This window comes from Hyperoodon ampullatus, assembly GCF_949752795.1.
Source record: "Hyperoodon ampullatus genome assembly, chromosome: 5".
NCBI lineage: Eukaryota > Metazoa > Chordata > Mammalia > Artiodactyla > Ziphiidae > Hyperoodon > Hyperoodon ampullatus.
The window spans coordinates 98,911,342-98,938,700 of record NC_136918.1 but is presented as its reverse complement, the minus strand read 5'-3'; the positions used below and the strand labels follow the sequence as shown (position 1 = coordinate 98,938,700).

The 27,359-nt window shown below is 40.8% G+C and overlaps 2 protein-coding genes across 3 annotated transcripts in view; one reads left to right on the top strand and one right to left on the bottom strand.

Moving 5' to 3' along the window:
• CMSS1 (cms1 ribosomal small subunit homolog) overlaps positions 1-27,359 on the top strand; it is a 396,523-nt gene that overhangs the window by 345,080 nt on the left and 24,084 nt on the right. For both annotated transcript variants that reach the window (XM_079704181.1, XM_079704182.1), the window contains exon 2: positions 12,713-12,801. In XM_079704181.1, coding sequence (XP_079560307.1) covers positions 12,713-12,801 — 89 coding nt within the window. The remainder of the gene's footprint in view (positions 1-12,712; positions 12,802-27,359) is intronic.
• LOC307053940 (lysine-rich coiled-coil protein 1-like) lies at positions 14,763-15,317 on the bottom strand (the record flags this gene model as incomplete). The annotated part of the gene is made up of 1 exon (XM_079705412.1): positions 14,763-15,317. The coding sequence occupies one exon, from the start codon at positions 15,315-15,317 to the stop codon at positions 14,763-14,765; it is 555 nt and encodes a 184-aa protein (XP_079561538.1).

The window sequence follows — 27,359 nt, the reverse complement described above, 5'->3', positions numbered from 1 at the left end:
TGGTCCAGTGTCCCTGTACCCAGAGCAGGGACTGTGTGGCCAGAAAAGGCTAGGAGACTAAAGGTTGAGCCTGCCAAGGCTTCTCTGAGCAGCCCCCTCAATACAACCAGGTGCACTGGATTGGGCACGATAGACATGGCCTTGGGTTTACTGTTCCTGCTGCTGCCGATCACATAATTCTTCATTTGTACACTAGATCCTGTTCCCCTTTTCTCAGCATCTTCTTTTCTCAGTGAAAGTTGCAGCTATTTGCTAGATTATAGCCCTAAGATAGTCTTGTCTCTACCTTTGGGAGATCTTTACAGAGGGGGAAACTTGTGCTGAATTTTGGAGGATGGGACTAAGATTTTGATAGAAAAGGAGAGATGACAAAGATAAAGGGAGAGCAGGCATTATGAACAGTAGGAATAAATGAGAGGTACACTTACAGATGTATGATTCTTTTCTGGCATGGTCTAATTGATTGTAAGCCCTTATTTTTTGGTCATGGCATACCTGTAGTAATTATTTTGAAAAGTGTGCAGAAGCAATAAAGGATGGAGCTTCCTTCACTGCATGCGCACTGTTAGTACAAGTGGAGCCAGAATTGAGAGCCTTTCTTTTTCTTTCACTGGCTACACTTCTCACTGTTTCTCCCCTCCTCTCCCTTCCTCTGCTCTCCCCTCCCCCTGCCCTGTGTTATTTTGCTGGCATGGCCTTAGGGCCTTCACTGAGTTCATTTTTCACAGGGTCCTGCTCTATGGATGTGGGAATTGTGTTCTTTCTCAGTGATGCTGGTAGGAGTCCCTTAATGAGCTGGGAACATGGTTCTTGAAGAGTAGTTCCCAGCCCTGCTTCTCCTGGCCAAATAAAACATTCTGGTTTCTACGGATGAGTAATTTTAGCAAAACACTTTAGACTGTTGAAGTACAGCTGTGTCTCCAACATTAGTTTTCAGTGTGTATAGTTAGATTTCCCAGAGAACAGCTGGCTGCCTCTAGAAATATAGAATACCCCTCCCCAAATAAGTGAAATTGAACTAAATTAAACAAGATGGATTTTTTAAATAGATTTATTTTATTTATTTATTTATTTATTTATTTTTGGCTGCATTGGGTCTTGGTTGCTGCGCACGGGCTTTTTCTAGTTGCGGCCAGCGGGGGCTACTCTTCGTTGCGGTGCGCAGGCTTCTCATTGTGGTGGCTTCTCTTGTTGAGGAGCACGGGCTCTAGGCGCGCAAGCTTCAGTAGTTGTGGCTCGCGGGCTTCAGTAGTTGTGGCTTGCGGGCTCTAGAGGGCAGGCTCAGTAGCTGTGGTGCACGGGCTTAGTTGCTCCACGGCATGTGGGATCTTCTCGGACCAGGGATTGAACCCGTGTCGCCTGCATTGGCAGGTGGATTCCCAACCACTGCGCCACCAGGGAAGTCCCAACAAGATGAATTTTTTTTAATTTTATTTTATTTATTTTTTATACAACAGGCTCTTATTAGTCATCCATTTTATATGCATCAGTGTATACATATCAATCCCAATCTCCCAATTCATCCCACCACCCCTCCCCCCACCACTTTCCCCACCTTGGTGTCCATATGTTTGTTCTCTACAACAAGATGGATTTTTGAAACTGTGTCACTACATGATGATAAAAGGAACAATCAACCAATAGGAAGTTGTAACAGTTCCAAACTTGCATGCACCTAACATACCTATGAGATGTGTAAACAAAAACTGACAGAATTACTGGAAAACATGGAGAAATTCAAAATAAGAGTGGAAGATGTTAATATATATGTCAATTATTGATAGATAAAACATAAAAATTCATAAACCTATAGCAGATTTGAAAAACATAATTAAGTTTATCTGTAATCATGTGTAGAACTATGCACCTAACAATTAGATACTGCACATTCTAGTCCAAAAAAAAAATTTTTTTTAATTGATTATGTATGGGGACAGATGGTTACTAGACTAACTGTGGTGATGATTTCGTAATGTATCCAAATGTCAAATTACTAGGTAGTACACCTGAAACTAACATGATATTCTATGTCAACTATTTTCAATAAAAATCAATCAGTAAATAAATAGTTATGTACTAGGTCAGGAGTTGGCAAACCATGACCCATGGACCAAATCCAGCCAGGATGTGTTTCTGTAAACAAAGTTTATCGGAAGCAGCCACACCCAATCACTTACATATTGTCTTAAGGTTGCTTTTGCACAACAGTAGAATCCAGTAATTACTGACAGAGACCTTATTGCTCCGCAAACCCTACACTTATTTACCGTGTGGCCCTAAAAACCTAAAAAGTGTGATGATCCCTGTGCTAGAAAATAAAGCAAGTCTTAACAAATATCAAACAATTGATTTGCAGGCCATTTTTCTAACCACAATATAAAAAAAGGTAACTTTAAAAAATCTGTTTGAGAATTTAACAGTACACCTCTAAATAACTCATCAGTCAAAGAAAAGTCATTATAGAGTCTTTAAAAATATTTAGAATTAAATGATAATGAAAATGCTATAATATTAAAATGTGTGGTATTCAGTTGTTATAAAGTGTTAAGAAAATATATATCCTTAATGCTTACATCAGAAAGAGAAAAACTTAATGGGCTAAATATCCAACTACAAAAATTAAGAACTCAATAGAGTATACCTAAAGAAAGTAAAGAATGTTAATTAGTGTACTAGAAACCAAAGAAGCAATAGAAAGCATCTATAATACAGAACCTAGTTGTTGTTGTTGTTTTAAGGAAAGGCCTCTCCAAGACAGAACTAGAAAAAAAAGGTACAAATAAAAAATGGGAGAAAAGAAAAAGAAGACATAGCTACATATAATGATCACACCTCTCCAATAAATTTGAGAAATTTAAATAAAACAGCCAATTACCTAGAAAAATAATACTTACCAAAATTGAGTTAAAAATAGAAAAACCCAAATAATCATATAACTGTTAGAAATTGAAGCATTTGTTAAAACATACCCACAAAAAGAATACTACGCTCTGCTTCTTTTACTAACAGATTTTACCAAATATCAAGAAACAAATCATCTTAACTATTCGTATAGAACTATTTCAGAGGACAGAAAATGAGGAGACATTTCCCAACTCTTTTATGAAGCTAATATAACCTCAATACCTAAACCAGACAAGGACGATACTAGAAAGGAAAATTATGTAAATAAATATCTAAATAAAATGGTAACCAAAATAAAAACCAACATTATTAAAAAAGAAATACGTCATGACCAATTGGGATTTATCCTAGGAATAGCAAGAATGGCTTAACATTAGACAACCTATTTTCACAGTTGGCCACATTAACAGATTATAGGAGAAACCCATATAATCATCTCAGTAAATGCAAAAACAAAAGGCATTGCATTAAATTTAACACCTATTAGTGATTTTAAAATAAAACAATAAACAAACCTCTTAGCAAACAGAATAGAAGGAAACATCATTTAGCTATAAGCAGCATCTTCTCATGCAAGAGTAGTGTGGAGGTTAAGATTGTGGACTCCAACATTAGAATATTTGAGGTTCAAATCCCAGTTCTGCCTATTAGTTGTGTGACATTGGGCAAGTGTTAACAAATTGTTTGATGAAAGTTAGCTTCTATCTTTTTTTTTAAAGTCAGGCTTACTGAGGAATAGTTTATATAGTAAATAATTTACATAGTAAAATTAACCCCTTTTTGAGTATGTTTCTATGAAGTTTTACTAAAGCATACAGTTGTGTAACCACCACCACAATAAAGTTATAGAACATTTCCAACAATCCCCAGAAATTTCCCATCTCCAGTCCCCAGTAACTACTGATCTGTTTTTTTATCCCTATAGTTTTGCCTTCTCCAGGGTGTTAAATAAGTGGAATCACATATTATATAGCCTCTTGATTCTGGCTTCTTTTGCTTAGCATCGTGCTTTTGAAACTTACCAGGTTATGGGTTTCAGTAGCTTATTCTGTTGAGAAACTGTGAGAACTATAGGAGAGTTAAGCAGGTCTATAGCCAGGGCAGATCTAGGTTTTTGTGAGACCTATATCTTATGTAATTTGGGGGACCCTCTCTTAGAAAAAGAATACAAAATTACTGATACAAAATTAGGTATGAAAAATTATTTTAAATAAGAAATCACAACAGTACTGTTATAAACACAGGAATTCTGAAAAGTTTTATTTTACTCATCCCTATCAGATAAGAAAAAAAAAAGTTTTTTTTTTTAACTGCAAAATACAGCATCTACTGTATTCCTATAGGAGAGACTTGCCATTTTGAATAGACAAAATGGGAACCTAATTTTCTGCTTACAGTTTTACATTTTTGATGATTGGAAGAACTTTCCACTGACTAACTTCTGGTTTCATTCATCCCAAACCTGCTTTCTCCTCCACTTCCCACGTATTTCTAAGGAAGGAAGCTATAGGTGTGTTTGTGTCACAGTCCACAACCTCTAGCCCTGTACACTTTGTGTCAGATGTCTGGTGAGTTGGCATGGGGTGGTAAGAATATTCCTGGAAGTATTCCTACAGTAGGAGAGCTAGCAATAATTTAACTATAGACTTTATGATTATGAACCTTATAATATCTCATTAAACTCAAGCTCAATGTCTGTCCAACCAGCTCCCTCTAACTGGATCCCCAAAATGCTCACTTCAGCTCCAACACTACTCACTAGGAGATAGGGACAGAGGTGAATTCTAAGTAGAAATAGACAGTGGTCTATTGTATTTATTTTAATCACCATATGTCTTTCTTTTGCAGATTTTTTTTTCTTTTTTTTTTTTTGCGGTATGCGGGCCTCTCACTGTTGTGGCCTCTCCCGTTGCGGAGCACAGGCTCCAGACGCGCAGGCTCAGCGGCCACGGCTCACGGGCCCAGCCGCTCCGCGGCATGTGGGATCTTCCCAGACCGGGGCACGAACCCGTATCCCCTGCATCGGCAAGCGGACTCTCAACCACTGCGCCACCAGGGAAGCCCCTCTTTTGCAGATTTTTTAAGAAAAATTAACTGTATGATCCATTGCCAGTATTCTCCCTAGGGCCTAGAAGGAGTTCATGCAAGTAAATACTTAGAAGCTTAAGGAAATTGCTGAGAAATTGTATTTCTGATACTTTTCATAAAGAGGACAAAGTCAGGGATTGAAGGAAAGAGAAAGATACGTGCAACTTTTAATTTTAGCTTTTTGCTCTTTTTGCCTGGGGTTGAAAAAGAACAGTGTACTTGACTCCACTCCTGTAAGAATTCAACCAATCCCATCTGGTGGTATCCTTTTTTTTTTTTTTTTTTTTTAAAGTAGACCCTCAAGGAGTTGAAAATAAGGTGGCACCGTCTTGGTGACTCCACTCCGTGGGCTGAAAATCAGCCACTGGGACTGAGTGGCACAGGCCTAGCTTAACTTCCTCAAATGCCAGCAGTTCTAGAGAAATCTAGATGCTGGAGCCAGGCTGGTTAGGTTGGGTCCCCATTACTGTTCTTTTAATACTCTCTTAATGGAAATCACAGTACTAGCATCCTTACTTCAGAAAAGCGGTTTTCTTTTTTGGAACCAAAAAGCATCACACACAGACTAAAGAAACAACTAATTTATTCATCCTTTATCTGATATTAATATCAAATATAATATAATATAATTTATGATATAATATAATTAATCATATTAATATAATTAATAGAGTATAATATATTAATATAACTCCTGCTTTTTTTTTTTTTTTTTTTTTTTTTTTTTTGCGGTATGTGGGCCTCTCACTGTTGTGGCCTCTCCCGTTGCGGAGCACAGGCTCCGGACACGCAGGCTCAATGGCCATGGCTCATGGGCCAAGCCGCTCCGCGGCATGTGGGATCCTCCCAGACCGGGGCACGAACCCGTGTCCCCTGCATCGGCAGGCGGACTCTCAACCACTGCGCCACCAGGGAAGCCCATAACTCCTGCTTTTTAATCAATATTTACATGTTATATTTCAGCCATCATTTTGCTTTTAGCTATATTGTCATATTTGAGGTAAGTTTCTTGTAAACAGCATACAGTTAGGTCATTTTTTTAATCCACTTTGTCAATCTCTGTCTTTTTTTTAATATAAATGTATTTATTTTATTTATTTATGTTTGGCTGCATTGGGTCTTCGTTGCTGCATATGGGCTTTTTCTAGTTGCGGCGAGCAGGGACCACTCTTCATTGCAATGCGCTGGCTTCTCATTGTGGTGGCTTCTTTTGTTGCGGAGCACAGGCTTTAGGTGCATGGGCTTCAGTAGTTGTGGCACGTGGGCTCAGTAGTTATGGCTCGTGGGCTCTAGAGCGCAGTTTCAGTAGTTGTGGCACACGGGCTTAGTTGCTCCGCGGCATGTAGGATCTTCCCAGACCAGGGATTGAACTCGTGTCCCCTGCATTGGTAGGCAGATTCTTAACCACTGTGCCACCAGGGAAGTCCCAATCTCTGTCTTTAAATTGGTATGTTTAGATAATTTACATTAATGTAATTGTTGATATGTTGGGATTCAAATATGCCATTTTATTTTGTCTTTTCTGTTTATTTGCTATTTCTTGTTTATCTTTCCTGCCTTCCTGTGGGTTACTTGAACATTTTTAGAATTCTGTTTTGATTTATTGTAGTATTTTTGAGTACATCTCTTTGTATAGTTCCTTTAGTGCTTGCTAAAGCACTAGTGTGGGTGTTGGCCTCATTGGGCAGTATGTAAAGTCCTGATTCTCTACTAGGGTTCCTCTGACCCTAGTGGGGAAGGAAAGGTGCCCTTCATTACTACCAGGAGGAGGTGGACGTCCAGGCTCACAGTGTATTCTCCATTGATACTGCACTGGTGGTGATGATAGAGAACAGGGGTCTGTTACCACCCTTCAGGGATGAAAATCTCTTCAGGGTTTCAGTCCCTACTTGATCACCTTGACACCACCCTGATGGAAGGTGGAGGAGGAGTTGGGGTGCCTCATTACAGCCTGACAAAGGTGGAAGTCTAGGTTCCCCACTCAGCCTTTGCTGGTGTAGGCAGCAAAGAAAACAGTTTTTCTGTTGTGTTTGGCTGAAGTCAAGTAGTTATTATCTAAAGGTTTTCAGTCTTGCTAGGCTCTTGTTTTCCTGGTCATTTTGTTAAACAGAGCAGACATTTGTTGGGGCTTTTCTGTCTGCTCTCACTGGCATTTCCAAGTTACTAGCTTCTTTAGCTACAAGTCTGAGATAATAAAGCAAAAAGGAAACCCAGGGAGCTCACCGCTGTGTTGTTCCTTGGGCCCCAAAGTCCCTAGTATGTCTGACTTCTTCTCTCCAGCTTTCAGAGATCTCCTATGTTTGTTTTATATATAATGGTCAGTATTTTTAGCTGTGCTTCGCAGGAGGAATAAGGGAAAATATGACTACTACTACTCTCTTCTCAGAAGCAGCACTATAAATACTTTTAATGCCAACTTAGTCCTTCATTTAAAAATCCCTGTTAGGGACTTCGCTGGTGGCGCAGTGGTTGAGAATCCGCCTGCCAATGCAGGGGACACGGGTTTGAGCCCTGGTCTGGGAAGATAGCACATGCTGCGGAGCAACTAAGCCCGTGGACCACAACTGCTGAGCCCACGCTCTAGAGCCCGTGAGCCACAACTACTGAAGCCCGCGTGCCTAGAGCCTGTGCTCCGCAACAAGAGAAGCAACTGCAGCGAGAAGCCCGCGCACCACAAGGAGGAGTAGTGCCTGCTCGCCACAACTGGAGAAAGCCTGTGTGCAGCAATGAAGACCCAACGCAGCCAAAAATAAATAAATAAATAAATTTTAAAAATAAATAAAAAGCCCTGTTAATCTTCTACCTGCTACTACTTCATTGGGTAGAGTCCTTTTTTTTCATGCTACACAGTTAAAAGTAGGGGTATTAATCAGGGTTCTCCAGAAAAACAGAAGCAACAGAATAGATATCTATATATCTATCTATATTTATCGTGCGCTCTCTCTCTCTCTGTCTCTCTCTCTCTCTCTCTGTGTATCTATGTGTGTATATATAAAGGAATTGGCTCATGCAATTATGGAGACTGTCAAGTCCAAAGATCTGCAGGATAGACTGACAAGCTGGAGACCCAGGAGAGCCGATTGTCTAGTTCCAATCCTAGTCAGAAGGCTTGAGAACCAGGAGAGCTGGTGGTGTAATTCCACCTTGAAGGCTGGCAGGCTCCATATCCAGGAAGAGCCAATGTTTCAGTTAAAGCACAAAGGCAGAAAAAATTATCTGAATCAGGGGAGGTCATGCTTTTACTTCTTTTCTTTTCTTTTTTTAATATCTTTATGGGAGTGTAATTGCTTTACAATGTTGTGTTAGTTTCTGCTATAGAACAAAGTGAATCACCTATATGTACACATATATCCCCATATCCCCTCCCTCGTGAGCCTCCCTCCCACCCTCCCTTTCCCAGCCCTCTAGGTCATCACAAAGTATGGAGCTGATCTCCCTGTGCTATGTGGCTGCTTCCTACTAACTATCTGTTTTACATTTGGTAGTGTATATATGGCCATGCCACTCTCTCACTTCATCCCAGCTTCCCATTCCCCCTCTGTGTCCTCAAGTTCATTCTATACGTCTGTGTCTTTATTCCTGCCCTTCCACTAGGTTCATCAGTACCGTTTTTTAGGCTCCATATATGTGTGTTGGCATCCGGTGTTTGTTTTTCTCTTTCTGACTTACTTCACTCTGTATGACAGACTCTAGGTCCATCCACTTCATTACAAATAGCTCAGTTTCGTTCCTTTCTGTGGCTGAGTAATATTCCATGGTATATATGTGCCACATCTTCTTTATCCATTCATCTGTCAATGGACATTTAGGTTGCTTCCATCTCCTGGCTATTGTAAATAGTGCTGCAATGAACATTGGGGTACATGACTCTTTGAATTATGGTTTTCTCAGGGTATATGCCCAGTAGTGGGATTGCTGGGTCATATGGTAGTTCTATTTTTAGTTTTTTAAGGAACCTCCATACTGTTCTCCATAGTGGCTGTATCAATTTAGATTCCCACCAACAGTGCAAGAGGGTTCCCTTTTCTCCACACCCTCTCCAGCATTTATTGTTTGTAGATTTTTTGATGATGGCCATTCTGACTAGTGTGAGGTGATACCTCATTGTAGTTTTGATTTGCATTTCTCTAATGATTAGTGATGTTGAGCATCTTTTCATGTGTTTGTTGGCAATCTGTATATCTTCTTTGGAGAAATGTCTATTTAGGTCTTCTGCCCATTTTTGGATTGGGTTGCTTGTTTTTTTTTGTTTTTTTGTTTTTGTTTTGTTTTGTTTTGTTTTTTTTGCAGTACGCTGGCCTCCCACTGCTGCGGCCTCCCCCGTTGCGGAGCACAGGCTCCGGACGTGCAGGCCCAGCAGCCATGGCCCACGGGCCCAGCCACTCCGCGGCACGCGGGATCCTCCCAGACCGGGGCACGAACCCGCGTCCCCTGCATCGGCAGGCGGACCCTCAACCACTGCGCCACCAGGGAAGCCCTGCTTGTTTTTTGATATTAAGCTGCATGAGCTGCTTATATATTTTGGAGATTAATCCTTTGTCAGTTGCTTTGTTTGCAAATACTTTCTCCCACTCTGAGGGTTGTCTTTTCATCTTATTTATGGTTTCCATTGCTGTTCAAAAGCTTTTAAGTTTCATTAGGTCCCATTTGTTTATTTTTTATTTTATTTCCATTACTCTAGGAGGTGGGTCAAAAAGGATCTTGCGGGCTTCCCTGGTGGCACAGTGGTTGAGAGTCCGCCTGCCGATGCGGGGGATGCGGGTTCGTGCCCCGGTCCGGGAAGATCCCACACGCTGCAGAGCAGCTGGGCCTGTGCGTCCGGAGCCTGTGCTCCGCAACGGGAGAGGCCACGACAGTGAGAGGCCCGCGTACCGCAAAAAAAAAAAAAAAAAAAAAAGGATCTTGCTGTGATTTATGTCATAGAGTCTTCTGCCTATGTTTTCCTCTAAGAGTTTTATAGTATCTGGCCTTACAGTTAGGTCTTTAATCCATTTTGAGTTTATTTTTGTGTATGATGTTAGAGAGTGTTCTAATTTCATTCTTTTACATGTGGCTGTCCAGTTTTCCCAGCACCACTTATTGAAGAGACTGTCTTTTCTCCATTGTATATTCTTGCCTCCTTTGTCAAAGATAAGGTGACCATATGTGTGTGGGTTTATCTCCGGGCTTTCTATCCTCTTCCATTGATCTATATTTCTGTTTTTGTGCCAGTACCATACTGTCTTGATTACTGTAGCTTTGTAGTATAGTCTGAAGTCTGGGAGCCTGATTCCTCCAGGTCCATTTTCCTTTCTCAAGATAGCTTTGGCTATTCGTGGTCTTTTGTGTTTCCATACAAATTGTAAAATTTTTTGTTCTAATTCTGTGAAAAATGCCATTGGTAATTTGACAGGGATTGCATTGATTCTGTAGATTGCTTTGGGTAGTATAGTCATTTTCATGATGTTGATTATTTCAATCCATGAACATGGTATATCTTTCCATCTGTTTGTATCGTCTTTGATTTCTTTAATCAGTGTCATAGTTTTCCGCATACAGGTTTTTTGCCCCTTAGGTAGGTTTATTCCTAGGTATTTTATTCCTTTTGTTGCAATAGTAAATGGGAGTGTTTCCTTAATTTCTCTTTCTGATCTTTCATTGTTAGTGTATAGGAATGCAAGGGATTTCTGTGCATTAATTTTGTATCCTGCTGCTTTACCAAATTCATTGATTAGCTCTAGTAGTTTTCTGGTAGCATCTTTAGGATTCTCTATGTATACTGTCATGTCATCTGCAAACAGTGACAGTTTTACTTCTTCTTTTCTGATTTGGATTCCTTTTATTTCTTCTCTGCTTGTTGTGGCTAAAACTTCCAAAACTATGTTGAATAATAGTGGTGAGAGTGGATATCCTTGTCTTATTCCTCATCTTAGAGGAAATGCTTTCAGTTTTTCACCATTGAGAATGATGTTTGCTGTGGGTTTGTCGTGTATGGCCTTTATTATGTTGAGGTAGGTTCCCTCTATGCCCACTTTCTGGAGAGTTTCTATCATAAATCGGTGTTGAATTTTGTCAGAAGCTTTTTCCACATCTATTGAGATGATCATATTGTTTTTATCCTTCAGTTTGTTGATGTGGTGTATCACACTGATTGATTTGAGGATATTGAAAAATCCTTGCATCCCTGGGATAAATCCCACTTGATCATGGTGTATGAACCTTTTAATGTATTGTTGGATTCGAATTGCTAGTATTTTGTTGAGGATTTTTGCATTTATGTTCATTAGGGATATTGGCCTGTAGTTTTCTTTCTTTGTGACATCTTTGTCTTGTTTTGGTATCAGGGTGATGGTGGCCTCATAGAATGAGTTTGGGAGTGTTCCTCCCTCTGCTATATTTTGGAAGAATTTGAGAAGGATAGGTGTTAGCTCTTCTCTAAATGTTTGATCGAATTTGCCTGTGAAGCCATCTGGTCCTGGGCTTTTGTTTGTGGGAAGATTTTTAATCACAGTTTCAATTTCAGTGCTTGTGATTGGTCTGTTCATGTTTCTGTTTCTTCCTGGTTCAGTCTTGGAATGCTGTGCTTTTCTAAGAATTTGTCCATTTCTTCCAGGTTGTCCATTTTATTGGCATATAGCTGCTTGTAGTAATCTCTCATGATCCTTTGTATTTCTGCAGTGTCAGTTGTTACTTCTTCTTTCATGCTTTTAGTTCTATTCCAGCCGTATCTGATTGGATGAGTGCCACCCACATTAAGGAGGGAAATCTGCTTTATTCAGTCTACCCATTCAAATGTTAATCTCAACCAAAAACACCTACACAGAAACATCCCGAATAATGTTTGACCAAATATCTGGGCACCTTGTGGCCCAATCAAGTTGACAAATAAAATTAACCATCATAGTATGTAAACATTTAAAAGCTCAGGACTACCAAACTAGTTAATTTGTACCTAAATATGAATTCTGACCAATACTACTCACAAATTCACATTTTGGGCTTTGAGATACACCAAAAAACTCAAAGGGAGTGAGTAAAGCCTTTCAAAGATTCAAAAATGTGTTCAAAGAGAACAACCACTAAAATCTGGAAGACAGTATGGCATTATGGGAAGTAAGAAACTTATGGTTGCCATGTTTCTTTAGAAGAGCATTTTAACAGAAAAATTATTAAAGCTTCTATTTTTCCTGGTTCTTAGAGTAAGAATTTACTTTTTCCAGTGTTGAAAGATTTTATAAATTCAAAATAAGAATTTCTCATGATCTATAATCCTTCTGTCACACTCTCTTAACATTACCTCTGGAGCCAGCACACAGGCATCAAGAGCTGGCTGGTTCTCAGTGCAGGCAGTATCACTTGTGAGGAAGACTTTGGACTCAAATAGGGTTCCCAGGTGTGTGACCTGGGGCAAATTACTTCATCCCTCTAAACAGCAACTTTCTTATCTGAAAATGGGGAGTTTAATATCTGTAAAATCAGCGTGAGTGTTCCATAATTAAACATTCTCAAATTTAGACATCCGAATAATCTTTATTTTTGCAGTTTTATAAATCACACTGCCACCTTGGTTCTTAAATCTCTGTCTTCATTTTGGATCATTTTCTTAAATTCAGCTTCTTAGAGGTGAAATTAATGAGTCAAGGGATAGAACCTTCTAAAAAGGTGGCACCAAGATTACACTAGCAATGGGAGAAAGAAAGAGAGAGGTGCTTTTCTCATTTTTAACCTTTATGTTTTCTAGAAGCATCAGATGGTGAAGGAGGAGGAGACACAGCAATGACACAGCAGGAGAGAGCTCCAGTTCCTGCCCTGTCAAAGAAAACCGAACAGGTGACAGTCACTGTGGGAGAGTCACAGCTGTTGGCTGTGAAATCAGCCTCTTCTACCCCTCTACAGCATTCCGTGTGCTCCAATACCAGTTATTGGTGCGATTTGAGGGAAGCTTTTACCTTCTCTGCCTTTGAAAGAGCCATGCCTCATTAATTACAAACCAGCAAGGTCTATTTTTCCCCCTAATATTTTTTTTACAATATAAATGTATTTTACAATAATGATATCTTAGATTCTTGTATTACATTTTTACCAAAGATGCAGTTTTATTCTTTTGGGTATAGTTCCTAGGAGAAGACAAATAGCATAGATATGCAAGATTACCCCCACACCAATTCATTATTACAGTACCAAGACATGCTGTGAGCAGGCTCCCAGGGCCTCATGTCTATCTAGCATCATGTCTGTTGTGTGAATTCTTATTGAGGATTTGCTACCTTCGTATTACCACAAGTGGCCATTTGATAAACTTTGCTCCCTGGACTTAGGACCTTTTATTGCCTTTTTCATCTTCTTACTGGCCACTCACATCCATTTGCACCTTTCTTACATTATTGTCCCTGAGACCTAATCGGTAACCATGTGTGATTTTTTAAAGGACTATCTAACTGTCAGTCCAAAGTTACCATCTTCTTCATAGTAACGATATGTGGCCTTATTCTTATTGTAGGTGGCCCTAAACACATTCCACTAGAGTTTTGTGACCCAAAGTTTGTGACCAGGCTCAGGATAATTGTGGGAAGCAGTTTAGCATTTTGGTTAGCTACAAGCTGTGACTCCTTGGGCAAGTTAAACTCTCTGTGCCTCAGTCTCCGTATTGGTAAAGTGGTGATAATATGTGTATTTTCTTCACAGGGTTACGGTGAGGATTAAATGATTAACACTTGTTAAGTTCTTTGAACTGTGGTTGGCAAAGAGTAAGCACTGAAGTGATAATTCTTACAGTAAAATATACTTCAAGTCTTTTATTTTATTCATTATTTTTTCTTTGTGAGGTAGGGAATGCAGAAAGATATACATATTTAATGTATAATCAGTCTTGGTTTTCTCTCTAGCCATTAAATATTTAACTCCAAGGCCCTGTATCAATTTTAGTTTGAACCATTCTTTCTAAGACCTACAGGTTAACATCTGTAGCTTTTCAATTTATTTCACCAAGATGGGGTTTGATTTTACCTCACTTAACTCCACTGACCATACCATAGTCATGCCTTCTTTGACCTCTGCCTCTAATCAGTGCCTACTTGCAGAACTTGTTTCCAAATATTCTTTTTTTTTGTAGAAATTAGAACTTTATTATATTATAAACATTTCCAGAATATAAACTGATTTTGTATCAAGACTCCTTGAAACGTTTAAAACTGTATGTAACTTAAGCTTATTGTAATGTATGTCATTTTCCACTTTCCAATATGGAAAATATACTGCAAGTTAGATCTAACAAAGGAAAAACAATCAATCTAAACTGCTTCACAGAGAAAACTAATGAATATAAAAACACCCACCCCAAACTAAAACCCAATGAAGAAATAGATTCTGTAAAGGCTATTAATCCTCCAATTTAAAATAAATGACGTCCCAAGGGAAAAATACTTCCACCATCATAGCAATTTGATGAATTAAAGCAGAGCCACTCTCATTAAGGGAAATTACATTATGTATAAGAAAAATGTAATAATGATTTTAGAAAAGAGGAAAAGTAATTTCCATGTTGGAGAGCAAGCACACTAAATGTTTTCTGTTCACTTAGCCTTTGTACCTGCTCACATGAAAAGAGCAATAGGAACATCGTAAAACCAAGCTCCTCAACTCTTTTTTCAGTTTAACCTCAGGAGAACCAATGCGAGAGCTTCAAAATCCAAGGAGGGACTGGTCCCAAAGCATCTCCTCGTCTTCCTTTCTTTGCCTTGTTCCTTTTTCTCTTTACTACGCTTATGTTCCTCTTTCTTAGAGGCTACATCTCAGCTTTTTTTCTCCTTTCGGTTCTTAAGCTTTTCTGTACTGACTGTTTCAACCTCTGTTTTGTTTCTTTGGATGCTCTTGTATTTGTCTAAATCTATTTCCTCACAAGCTTTCTTCCTCTTATGCTTGGGCCGCTCCTCCTCTTGTTTTTCCCGGCCTTTCTCTGGGAGCCTTTTTCTCTTCTGATGCATCTGTTTATAACTAGCTTGATGGGCACTGGTACTGTTTTCTAAGGAGAGGTGCCTGTAAATACCTCCAGATTCTACACTGTATGAGCTACAGTTATACTCTTGCTGACTAAAGTTCAGGGGTACTGGTTTTCCTGAGAAGCAGTCTCTGGTGAATTGACAGCAGCTCAGGGAGTCCAGTCTCAGCCTGCTGTCATGAGCTGCTAGCCACTGAGGTAACCACTTTTCCACTGTTTGCGAAATAGTACATGGTCTTCGGGAGGTCTGGATGGTTTCACAAAGGAGTCTTTGATCAAACATTCTACACCTGGGTCTAAAATCAACCTCTTCCTTGCACCCACAGGTTTCCAAATAATCCTCTCTCATCTTTCTGAAACAAGTCTTTGGCTCTGAGCCTCTGGCTTTCTGCACTTTGATGTAATCTTCAAGTTCATCTTGAAAAGAGTCACATGTCTTTTAATGCTTCATTAGGTTGACAAGGGGTTCTCCTTAACAGGTTCAGAACTTGGTGGAGAAATTTGATCATATTCACCCATTAATTGCTTCAGCTTTTTAGCATGAGCTTTCCCCAAATAGTGGGACTGTGCAACAGCTGAGGAGCTAAAAACCATGATGCAGAGATTAAAAAATCTATTTTTGTCCAATACTCCGCTCCCATTCACCTCATAATGTGAAATCCATTGTGATTCAAATTATGGCACTACTCCTTTTACAAAAGGTATCTGTAAAAAGTTCAGTCTTTGCTCATTCAATGTGGTACCTTCTCTGAGGCAGGGGCCCCCTCCGTGCCAATGCCGCCCACCAGTGGACAGGCCGAGGTGGAGGAGGCGGAGAGGCAGGGACCACCGCTGCCGCCGCTGAGCAAGCGGGGTGGGAGCAGGAGGCGGAGACTGGACTTCTGAGGGGAAGTGGACGCCACCACCAGCGGCCGACTGGACGGCACCACCGCCATAGCGGCGAGGCTCACTATGGCGCTTGCTCCAAATATTCTTTGTAGCCTACTGGCTTTCTTTTTTATTACTTTCTCCCTTGATTTTATTTTTTTTTCTTTTTATTTATTTATTTTTTTTGCGTTACGCGGGCCTCTCACTGTTGTGGCCTCTCCCCTTGCGGAGCACAGGCTCCGGACGCGCAGGCTCAGCAGCCATGCCTCACGGGCCCAGCCACTCTGTGGCATGTGGGATCTTCCCGGACCGGGGCACGAACCCGTGTCCCCTGCATCAGCAGGCGGACTCTCAACTGCTGCGCCACCAGGGAAGCCCTTGATTTTATTTTTGATTGTTCCTCACTTTTTCTGGACTCTTTGGTGAAAGAATAAATTTGCATTAATAAACTCACCAAAGCCTGCATCTTTAGTCTTTTTATTGGCGGAGTGTTCGCCTTGCTGAATTTCCACCTATTTTTTACCTCCTTCCAACTTGAGTCTTCTTTTCCCACAACCATCAAGTTAGATAAATGGCAGGGAACCACAGGAAGAAAGGAGAAAGATCGAGGAAGACAAAGTTAAATACATTCTTAATTTCCATGAGCATTCACCTATCTTTCAGCAGCCCTGGTTTCAACAATAATAAGACGATTTATTGAACACTCACCACAGGCACTGTGTAAGGCACCATGACTCAATCGTCACAGCTGCCCTGCGAAGTAGGGGGTCCCCATTTTACAAGAACCTGAAGCTCAGAGAGATGGGTACCAGGAGTGATGACCCACTTGACTGTCTTTTTTTTTTTTTTTTTTTTGCGGTACGCGGGCCTCTCACTGTTGTGGCCTCTGCCCTTGCGGAGCACAGGCTCCGGATGCGCAGGCTCAGCGGCCATGGCTCACGGGCCCAGCCACTCCGCCGTATGTGGGATCCTCCCGGACCAGGGCACAAACCCGTGTCCCCTGCATCGGCAGGCGGACTCTCAACCACTGCGCCACCAGGGAAGCCCCACTTGACTGTCTTTAAGCCACACCCTGAGGATGACACTGCTTCCATTTCCCTTTCCACCTGTCCTTCCTCATTCAATTTGGGAAAATTGGATTAACCATGCCATCAAGTAATTTCTTGGTCACATGCCATATGCCAAGGGAAAAAAAAATCACCAGAGATTTTACTGCTCGTTTTAACCACCTTCATCTTGCTCTAATTTCTTTCACTAACAAATTGCTTTAAGGAAACAAAGTCCTGGGAATTCCCTGGCAGTCCAGTGGTTAGGGCTCCACGCTTCCACTGCAGGGGACACTGGTTCAATCCCTGGTCCGGGAACTAAGATCCTGCATGCCAAGTGGCCAATAAATAAATAAATATAAATTAAAAAGAGAATCAAAGTCCTAGGTAGACACAGTGCCCTTATCACTCTCTACAAGCCTATCCTCATTGCCCTGGCCAGAGAATTCACACAGGAATCTCCTTGTGCCCCTCTGCCTTATTTGAGTGTTATCCATCTACGTCTCTAGTCTCCCTACCATGCTGTACACATCTGTGCATCTCCACTGCATCTGGCACAGAACCTTCCCCGAAGTGGCACTCATTTGTGAAAAGGAATAATGGATGACAAGACTGGTATCCCAGGTTTCTTACCCCTCTTCCCATCTCAACCCTTTGTGTCCCAGCTGTGAGCCATTGGCTCCCTGACACTGCTGCCCACAGATGCCTTTTGGAGCCCCGTGACTATTGTCCCTCCTTCAGCCCCTCCTTGAAGGGTCCCCCACCTTGACATTAGACCTGGGAGTCTCTTCTCCTCCAGCCCGAATACCACACAGTCCCTTGGGCTCCTCTGTGGCCTCCTCATCCTGTCTCCCACTGCTCTTCTCCCTCTGGAACTCATCTCACCACCCCAAGGACGGCCTTTTTGTCAGGCTGACTGTCCTTTCTTGAGTCCTTCTCTAGTTGTTTATGCACATAGAGGTTGCATTTCCAACTAGCCCATAAGCGCCTCAGGGGCCAGGGTTTCTTTTGTGTTCACTGTGGTACCTAGCACAGCCACAGGCACATGATTCATTTGGCACATGTGACCAAGTATTTGTTTTTTAATAGTAATCGTAGGACTTCCCTGGTGGCGCAGTGGTTGAGAGTCTGCCTGCCGATGCAGGGGACGTGGGTTCGTGCCCCAGTCCAGGGGGATCCCACATGCTGCAGAGCGGCTGGGCCCGTGAGCCATGGCCGCTGAGCCTGCGCGTCTGGAGCCTGTGCTCCGCAAGGGCAGAGGCCACAGCAGTGAGAGGCCCGCATAACGCAAAAAAAAAAAAAAAAAGTAGTAATCATATATTTTTCTTGGATCAAAAAAAAAAAGAAAAAGAAAAGAAATTACTGTTTACTATATTTAAGTTTTGAATTTTTTTCAAATTTGCTTAGTTTGCTGTTCTTGAAGGGTTTTTTTGTTCGTTTGTTTGTTTGTTTTGTTTTTTAATGCTTGCATAGGAACTGCCTGGCATTATGCTGCTAGCTGTAATATGTATATCACCAGGTGAGAGTGTCTGTCCAGTTAGATGGTGTTCCCTCCTTTGCCATAGCTGGGCCTCACATTTTTATTACGGAGTCCACACCTCCCATCTGTCCAGTATTTCAAGCAGCAGGTTTATAACTTTATACAAGTTTTCTACCCTTGCAACTACATCATCTCTAGCAACCATTTCACATCTAAACAATCATCCTTGGCCTCCTTAATAATGTGAGTATAAAGATTTGCCAGTAGTTTTTTTTTTTTTCCAAATACTGCTTCCAAAATAAATGATGAATTCCCCTACTCCTAGAGATTGCATCACCCTCTTCCCTCCTCAACATCACTCATTTCAGAGCCAGCCCTAGTGACTTTGTAATTATGGTTCCCAGAATATAATCCCTTATGAGGGATTTCGTGAATTTTCATTGATGCCTCCATGATGTCAGTAGCCTTTTAATGGTTCCATGACCCATCCTCTCCCCCTCAGAGACAACACTGGACTTCTTTTCTTCTTAAGCTAGCCTTTTGTTTATCTCCATGGATCATAAAAGAATCTTCAGCAAGAGTACTTATCCCTTTCCCTCCTTACTTACCTCTCTCACTACTGTATTTTCTTACTAATTCTTTATTTTCACATTGATCATTTCATATCTCTCCTACTCTTCAAGATTATTCTTGATTAAGAGAAAAGAGAACTGTGTTCTGATTTACCTTCCTCCTTTCCATGCTGGTTTCTCAACTCTGCTTCTCTTTCTATTAATCTATTATTGTATAACAAATTACCCCCAAAGTTAGTAGCTTAAAACAGAAAAGATTCCTTATCTCAGTTTCTGTTACCTCACAGGCATGGCTAAGTTCAGTCTCTCTGGCTCTACATCTCTCGTCAGTTGTCAGTCAAGTTGTAAGCTGGACGTTAGGGGTTCCACCATGAGGAGCCCTTCTTGAAGTTCATTCAGGTGGCTGTTGGCAGGCCTCAGTCCCTCATCATGTGAGCCTCTCCACAGGGATGCCTCACAACATTGCCCATGGCTTCCTTCAGGCCATGTGAGTGACCCAAGAGGGAACTAATGAGCACTCAAGACCGAAACCAGTCTTTTTTTTTTTTTTAACATCTTTATTAGAGTATAATTGCTTTACAATGGTGTGTTAGTTTCTAATGTATAACAAAGTAAATCAGCTATATGTATACATATATCCCCATAGCCCCTCCCTCGTGCGTCTCCTTCCACCTTCCCTATCCCACCCCTCTAGGTGTTCACAAAGCACTGAGCTGATCTCCCCGTGCAATGCAGCTGCTTCCCACTAACTATCTATTTACATTTGCTAGTGTATATATGTCCATGCCACTCTCTCACTTCGTCCCAGCTTACCTTTCCCCCTCCCCGTGTCCTCAAGTCCATTCTCTACGTCTACGTCTTTATTCCTGTCCTGCCCCTAGGTTCTTCAGAACCCTTTTTTTTTTTTAGATTCCATATATATGTGTTAGCATATGGTATTTGTTTTTCTTTCTGACTTCCTTCACTCTGTATGACAGTCTATAGATCCATCCACCACGCTACAAATAACTCAATTTCGTTTCTTTTTATGGCTGAGTAATATTCCATTGTATATATGTGCCACATCTTCTTTATCCATTCATCTGTCGATGGACATGTAGGTTGCTTCCATGCCCTGGCTATTGTAAATAGTGCTTCAATGAACATTAGGGTGCATGTGTCTTTTTATATTATGGTTTTCTCTGGGTATATGGCCAGTAGTGGGATTGCTGGGTCATATGGTAATTCTGTTTTTAGTTTTTTAAGGAACCTCCATACTGTTCTCCATAGTGGCTGTATCAATTTACGTTCCCACCAACAGTGCAAGAGAGTTCCCTTTTCTCCAGCATTTATTGTTTGTAGATTTTTTTTTTTTTTTTTTTTTTTTTTTTTTGTGGTACGCGGGCCTCTCACTGTTGTGGCCTCTCCCATTGCGGAGCACAGGCTCCGGACGCGCAGGCTCAGCGGCCATGGCTCACGGGCCCAGCCGCTCCGCGGCATGTGGGATCCTCCCAGACCGGGGCACGAACCCGCTTCCCCTGCATCGGCAGGCGGACTCTCAACCACTGCGCCACCAGGGAAGCCCTGTTTGTAGATTTTTTGATGATGGCCATTCTGACTGGTGCAAGGTGATACCTCACTGTAGTTTTGATTTGCATTTCTCTAATGATTAGTGGTGTTGAGCATCCTTTCATGTGTTTTTGACAATCTGTATATCTTCTTTGGAGAAGTGTCTATTTAGATCTTCTGCCCATTTTTGGATTGGGTTGTTTGCTTTTTTGGTACTGAGCTGCATGAGCTGTTTGTATATTTTGGAGATTAATCCTTTGTCAGTTGCTTCGTTTGCAAATATTTTCTCCCATTCTGAGGGTTGTCTTTTCATCTTGTTTATGGTTTCCTTTGCTGTTCAAAAGCTTTTACATTTCGTTAGGTCCCATTTGTTTATTTTTATTTCCATTTCTCTAGGAGGTGGGTCAAAAAGAATCTTGCTGTGATTTATGTCAAAGAGTGTTCTTCTTATGTTTTCCTCTAAGAGAGAAACGACAGTCTTTTTATAACCTAATCTCAGAACTGACATCACATCACTTCTGCCATATTCTTTTAGAAGCAGATCAGTAAATCTGGTACACATTCAAGAGGAGGGGATGAATACCAGGAGATAGTGATCACTGGTTCTATCCTGTAATCTGGCTACCACAGTCTGCCCTCTGGCCCCCAGTGATTTACATCCCTCCCATATGCAGAATATATTTGCCCCTCCCAAGGTTTGCAAAAATCTTATGACGTTACAGCATGAGCTTGGTGTCCAGAATTTCATTGTCTAGATCAGGTCCAGGTGCAGTTGAGGTTCCTCGGGTTTAGACCTTCAAGTATAACTCTTTGAGTGTATTTCTTCTCAACCTATGAAACTAAAGAGACAAGTTTTCTCACCCCTACGTACCCAACACCAAGCAGTGAGGCAAGCATTGGATAACCTCTATAGGCATTTCTATTCAAATAGGAGTAACAAAGAGTCATTGGTCCACAACATTCAGAAAGTGTTAGGAGTTTCTTGATTAAGTCTTAAGGCCCAGGGTCTTACGGTTCTTGGCACTGCTCTTTGGGTTCTTGTTCTGTCCTCTGAGTCATCCTCCCTTTTTTTTAAAAGAAAGGTAACATGTGTTTGCAACTAAGCAGCTCTTTCAGCTTGCTTCTTGATAATAGAATTCTGAGGGTTCCTCTCTGACCCTCTCAGCTTCTGAATGTATAACTCCTTTAAGAATTGTGTGGGGGCTTCCCTGGTGACGCAGTGGTTAAAAATTCGCCTGCCAATACTGGGAACACGGGTTCGAGCCCTGGTCCATGATGATCCCACATGCCGCAGAGCAGCTAAACCCACGCGCCACAACTACTGAGCCTGCACTCTAGGGCCCACAAGCCACAACTGCTGAGCATGCATGCCACAGCTACTGAAGTCCGCATGCCTAGAGCCCATGCTCTGCAACAAGAGAAGTCACTGCAATGAGAAGCCCGCACACCGCAACGAAGAGTAGCCCCTGCTCACCGCAACTAGAGAAAGCCTGCATGCAGCCATGAAGACCCAACGCAGCCAAAAATAATAAATAAATTTAATTAATTAATTAATTTAAAAAAAGAATTGTGTGGCTCTCCTATGATTCATCTGGGGATTTACTCTATTAGGCAGAAGTCACACCCACAATGTTTTCCAGATAAACCCTTCTGTACCTTGGGCTTCAGCTGACACAATTACAAGATAAGACCCCTTAAGCTTCCTAGACTCATGTTTGAGAGAATCTGCGAGGCATACCTTTAATTTCTTTAAAGACTTTTGTTTTTTCTTTTTAATTTGGCTGCACTGCGGGGCTTGCGGGATCCTAGTTCCCTGACCAGGTATCAAACCCGGACCCTCAGCAGTGAAAGCATGGAGTCCTAACCACTGGACCGCCAGGGAATTCCCTTTAAGGATTTCTTATGTAACTGTGACCGTGTCCAAAATTTTTGAACAGTGTGTTCAGGCACTATCCATCTAGCAATCACCTTATTTTTGACACATTTCAAAGTAATTTGCAAAATCAGTACACTCCCCTCTGATGCTTCAGCATGCATATTATTTTTAAAAGCTCAATATTTACTTTAAAGTTCTTTTCTTTTTCCTTGTAAGGTAAAGTTAACATACAATAAAATACACAAATGTCAAATGTACCACTCAGTGAGTTTTGACAAATTCATATAACTCCGTAACACAAACCCCTACAGGATACAGAACATTACCATCACCCCAGAATCCTTTCATGCCACCTCCCTGTTAATCACCATTCCAAACTCCTTGCCCCTGAGGCAACCACCGTTCTGATGTTTTTTCCCCCAAAATTTGTTTTGCTTTTTCTAGGATTTCATGTAAATGAAATCATACAGGGTATGCTCTTTTGTTCAAGACTTCTTTTATTCAGCACAATATTATTTAGATTCATCCATGTTGATGACAGTGGTTCTTTTTGTTTGTTTTTGTTTTTTGTTTAGTTTTGCTGAGTATATTAGTCTGCTAGGGCTGCCATAATAAAGTAGCACAGACTGGGTGGTATAAACATCAGCAATTTATTTCTCACGGTTCTGGAGGCTGGAAGTCCAAAATCAGGGTGTTGTCAGGTTTAGTTTCTCCTGATGCTTTTCCCCTTGGTTTGTAGATGGTTGCCTTCTCACTGTGTCCTCATATGGTCTTTCTCTGTGCGTGCACATTCCTAGTGTCTCTTCCTCCTCATATAAGGACACCAGTCCTATTGGATCAGGACTCCATCCTTATGACCTCATTTAACCTTAATTACCTCTTCAAAGACCCTATCTCCAAATATAGTCACACGGGGGGTTAGGGCTTTAGCATATGAATTATGGGGAACACAATTCAGTCCATAACACTAAGTAATATTCAACCATATAAATATATCATAGTTTATTTATCCTTTCTTCTGTTGATGGATACCTGTGGCTGTTAGGGTCTATTATGAATAAATCTACAATCAACAATCATATACAAGCCTTTTTTGTTAGCATGTATTTTTATTTCTCTTGAGTAAACACATAGGAATAGAATTGCTGAATCATGTTTAGTTTTATAAAAACTGCTAGACTTTTTTCAAAAATGGTTATGCCTTTTTTCCACTCCCACTAGCAGTGTATGAGAGTTTTGCTTGCTTTATATTTTTGTCAACTTTTGGAGTTATCTGTCTTTTAATTTTAGACATTTCGGTGAGTGTGTATTGAATAACTTTTGGCCAAACCCAAAAGGCAGTTCTAAGTTGTTTTTATTTTTACAATGAACATGCTTGTTTTTGTTATAAAATGACAATTTACATTTTTTTATTTTTACCAAAGTAATAATCAAACACTATTAAAAGTTTTTAGTGGAAAAGCAGCAGTCCCCTTCCCTACTCATCTAGGTCTTTCCTCAGGGGCAACCACCATCAGTCTTTAGCTGTTTTTCTTACTTGCTACCTTATATTTTATACTGCAGTTTCTTGATTTACCACTTTCTGACATTATCTTCCCAAGGTAGCATAGGAGGACATAGTCCTCTCACCTATGCCCTGTTCCCTCTCCAACTGCTACTTCCTCTGCTGATACAATATTATATTTTGGTTAAAACAGTTGTCACTCTTTCATTATTATGACCATGGAAACACTGTTCAGTGCTGAGAAAAAGAGAAGCTATAATCATCCCTCCTTTCTTATACAACTCTTTATTTTTATGGTATTAACAATTACCTCATTTCTCACTTGCCTAGCTTGCTATGTTCCTACTGTTAATTGCTCCCATATGTTCCAACATCTCTTCCACATGCTCATGGACAATATTTTCCATATGGTCAAATAGATCAGTTATTGTTCTTTCCTACAGATCTCCACACTTTTATTCCACTCTGAATTGGTTATTCTCTAGGCCTGCTGAACAACTGAGACTTCTCTTTACTGCCCCTTCAGTAGTCTCCCGGATTGGTCTCCCTACTTACTGAATCCTATGTCATCCTTTTTCTTGATTTAGTCCTTTACTGTGCTGGAATAGAGCCTTGAGTATCTGTGGGTAGGAAGTAAATTTTTTGAGATCTTAAATATCTGAGAATGTTTGAAATCTGAAAATTTTCCTCTTAACTTGATTGATAATTTTGCTGGGTATAAAAATCTAATTTGAGGGCTTCCCTGGTGGCGCAGTGGTTGGGAGTCCGCCTGCCGATGCGGGGGACGCGGGTTCGTGCCCCGGTCCGGGAGGATCCCGCATGCCGCGGAGCGGCTGGGCCCGTGAGCCATGGCCGCTGAGCCTGCGCATCCGGAGCCTGTGCTCCGCAACGGGAGGGGCCGCGGCGGTGAGAGGCCCGTGTACCGCAAAAAAAAAAAAAAAAAAAAAAAAAAAAAAATCTAATTTGAAAAAAAAATCTAATTTGCAAATAAATTTTCCCCATAATTTTGAAGGCTTTGTTCTACTGAGTTCAAGCATCCACTACTGCTGTTGCACGTTCTGCCACCATTCTTTTCTTTGACCTTTTGTATTTTGTATGTTACTGTTTTTCTTTTCATAAGTTTTTACAATCTTTTGTTTGTCCAGGATGTTCTGCAATTTCACAGTGATTTTCCTTAGCATGGTTATTTTTCTTATCCATTGTACTGTATACTTAATGGGCTTTCAATTTGGAGTTTCATGTTCTAGAAAATTTCCTTCAGTTCTGGAAGTTTTTCATACTTTTTTTATCACTTCTTTCCCACTGTTTTATATGACTCTTACTTTCTATAATACCTTTTATTGGCATGTTGATTCTCTTGGGCTGATTCTCTAATTTTCTTACCATTTTTTTCTTATCATTTTTTCATCTTTCTGGGAGATTTTTTCTACTTTATCTTCAAGCCTTCCTCCTACATTTTTATTCCAACTTTCTTTAATTTTTATTTTAATTATTTTAATTTTTTGCTGCATTGGGTCTTCATTGGTGTGCATGAGCTTTCTCTAGTTGTGGCAAGTAGGGACTACTCTTTGTTGCAGTGCACAGGCTTCTCATTGCAGTGGCTTCTCTTGTTGTGGAGCACAGGCTTTAGGTGCGCGGGCTTCAGTAGTTGCAGCACGTGGGCTCAGTAGTTGCGGCACGCGGGCCCTAGAGCACGCTGGCTTCAGTAGTTGCAGTGTGCAGGCTCAGTAGTTGTGGCTCATGGGCTTAGTTGCTCCGCAGCATGTAGGATCTTCCCGACCAGAGATCAAACCCATGTCCTCTGCATTGGCAGGCAGATTCTTTAACCACTGTGCCACGAAGGAAGTCCCCCAACTTTCTTATTTGTTTTCAGGTTTAAATGTTTTTTGATTTTTTTTTCCTTTTTTATAGCATCCTCATTTTATAGCATCTTGTTTCATGGCTGAAAATTCTTCCCTCATCTCTCTGAGAATATTAATTGTAATTGTTTTGAAGTACAGTCTCTGTTTCCTCCATGTTCTTTTTTCTTTTTTTTTGTTTATTTGCTATGATGTTGGAGACTTTCCTAAATGTCTGATGAACCTTAGCTGTCTATTCATATTAAAGAGAGACACACTAAAAAGTTAATGGAAAACTTTTGTGCATAAGTGGGGCTTGTTAATTAGTGGACCTCTTGGTAGGGTGATATGATAACAAAGCTGGACATTTACTATGGAACCCCCAAATGTCACTCTCTTGTGGCATTTCTCTTAGACCATTTTATTTTTCCAGAGAAGAATTCAGTAGTGTTCTGCCTACACTATATAAGCCTCTCTTGAAATATCCTGAAACAGGGACAGGAAAAGGAAATGAGCCTCAACCTCTACCCTGCCTCCCTTGTGCTAGACTTCTTGGTCTTCTTATTCTCTCCAGAGCATACATCTCCAGTCTTCTGTTAGGAAGAACAAGATGAGAGGAAGCAGTAATGGGATAGTTGCTTGGCTACCTGGGCAGAAGATACAAGGGAGGCTAATCATTTTAAATGTAAAGTTTCAACCAGTCCTTTCCTTCAAACCCTTTCCCCTCTGTAGTACCTTGTGCCACCCACTGCTGAACCTTTTCAGAGTCCAACAGGTGAAACAGACACACTTATTGTTAGCATCCGCCTCTCTAGAAACCCAGGTGCTAGATGTCTCTCTCCCTATGCTAAATAGCTTCCATCCAGTTCCAACCCTTTCCATTTTCCAAAAAGTTGTTGAAATCTCTCCACTACTGTTGTCCTTTCTCCTGGTTTCTTGGTCCTTATAGACATATCTTTTTCAGTTTCCTTTATTTTCAATTTTTTTTAAATATTTATTTGGTTGTGCTGGGTCTTAGTTGCAGCAGATGTGCTCCTTAGTTGCAGCTCGCGGGCTCCTTAGTAGAGACATGTGAACTGTTAGTTGCAGCATGCATGTGAGATCTAGTTCCCCAACCAGGGATAGAACCTGGGCCCCCTGCATTGGGAGCCTGGAGTCTTAACCACTGCGCCACCAGGGAAGTCCCTCCTTTATTTTCATTTTAGTAGCGTTTTGAAAATGATTTGCCATGGTTAAAACCAGAAGACTCATTCTTAAAGGATATAATTTTTGACACTTTAAGGAATTGAAAACATGCCCCAATTAATTGCTTCACTGAAAGCTTAATAAGTTTTTTTTGGTATATTTTTGGGCAAGTGTGATTCTTCTAAATCTTTAACTTCATACTCAGGGTACATATTTAAAAATCACTGCATAAAGAAATGACATTACTTATTAACTGCCAAAGTCAGATACTGTTGGAATCAGTTCCTAGAAATGGTTAGTTGGCCTACCCTGAGTCTTCCTCATCTTACCTAGTCTCTCTGAGGGTAAACATCAGCATTTGTAAGGCAGCTGGCAATGTTTAGGAATTTTCAATACTATGGGCTTTGTATTTCTTCATAAAGTAGTCTCACTTATATGGAAATTGACCCCATAAACTTGCTTCTTCATTAGCACC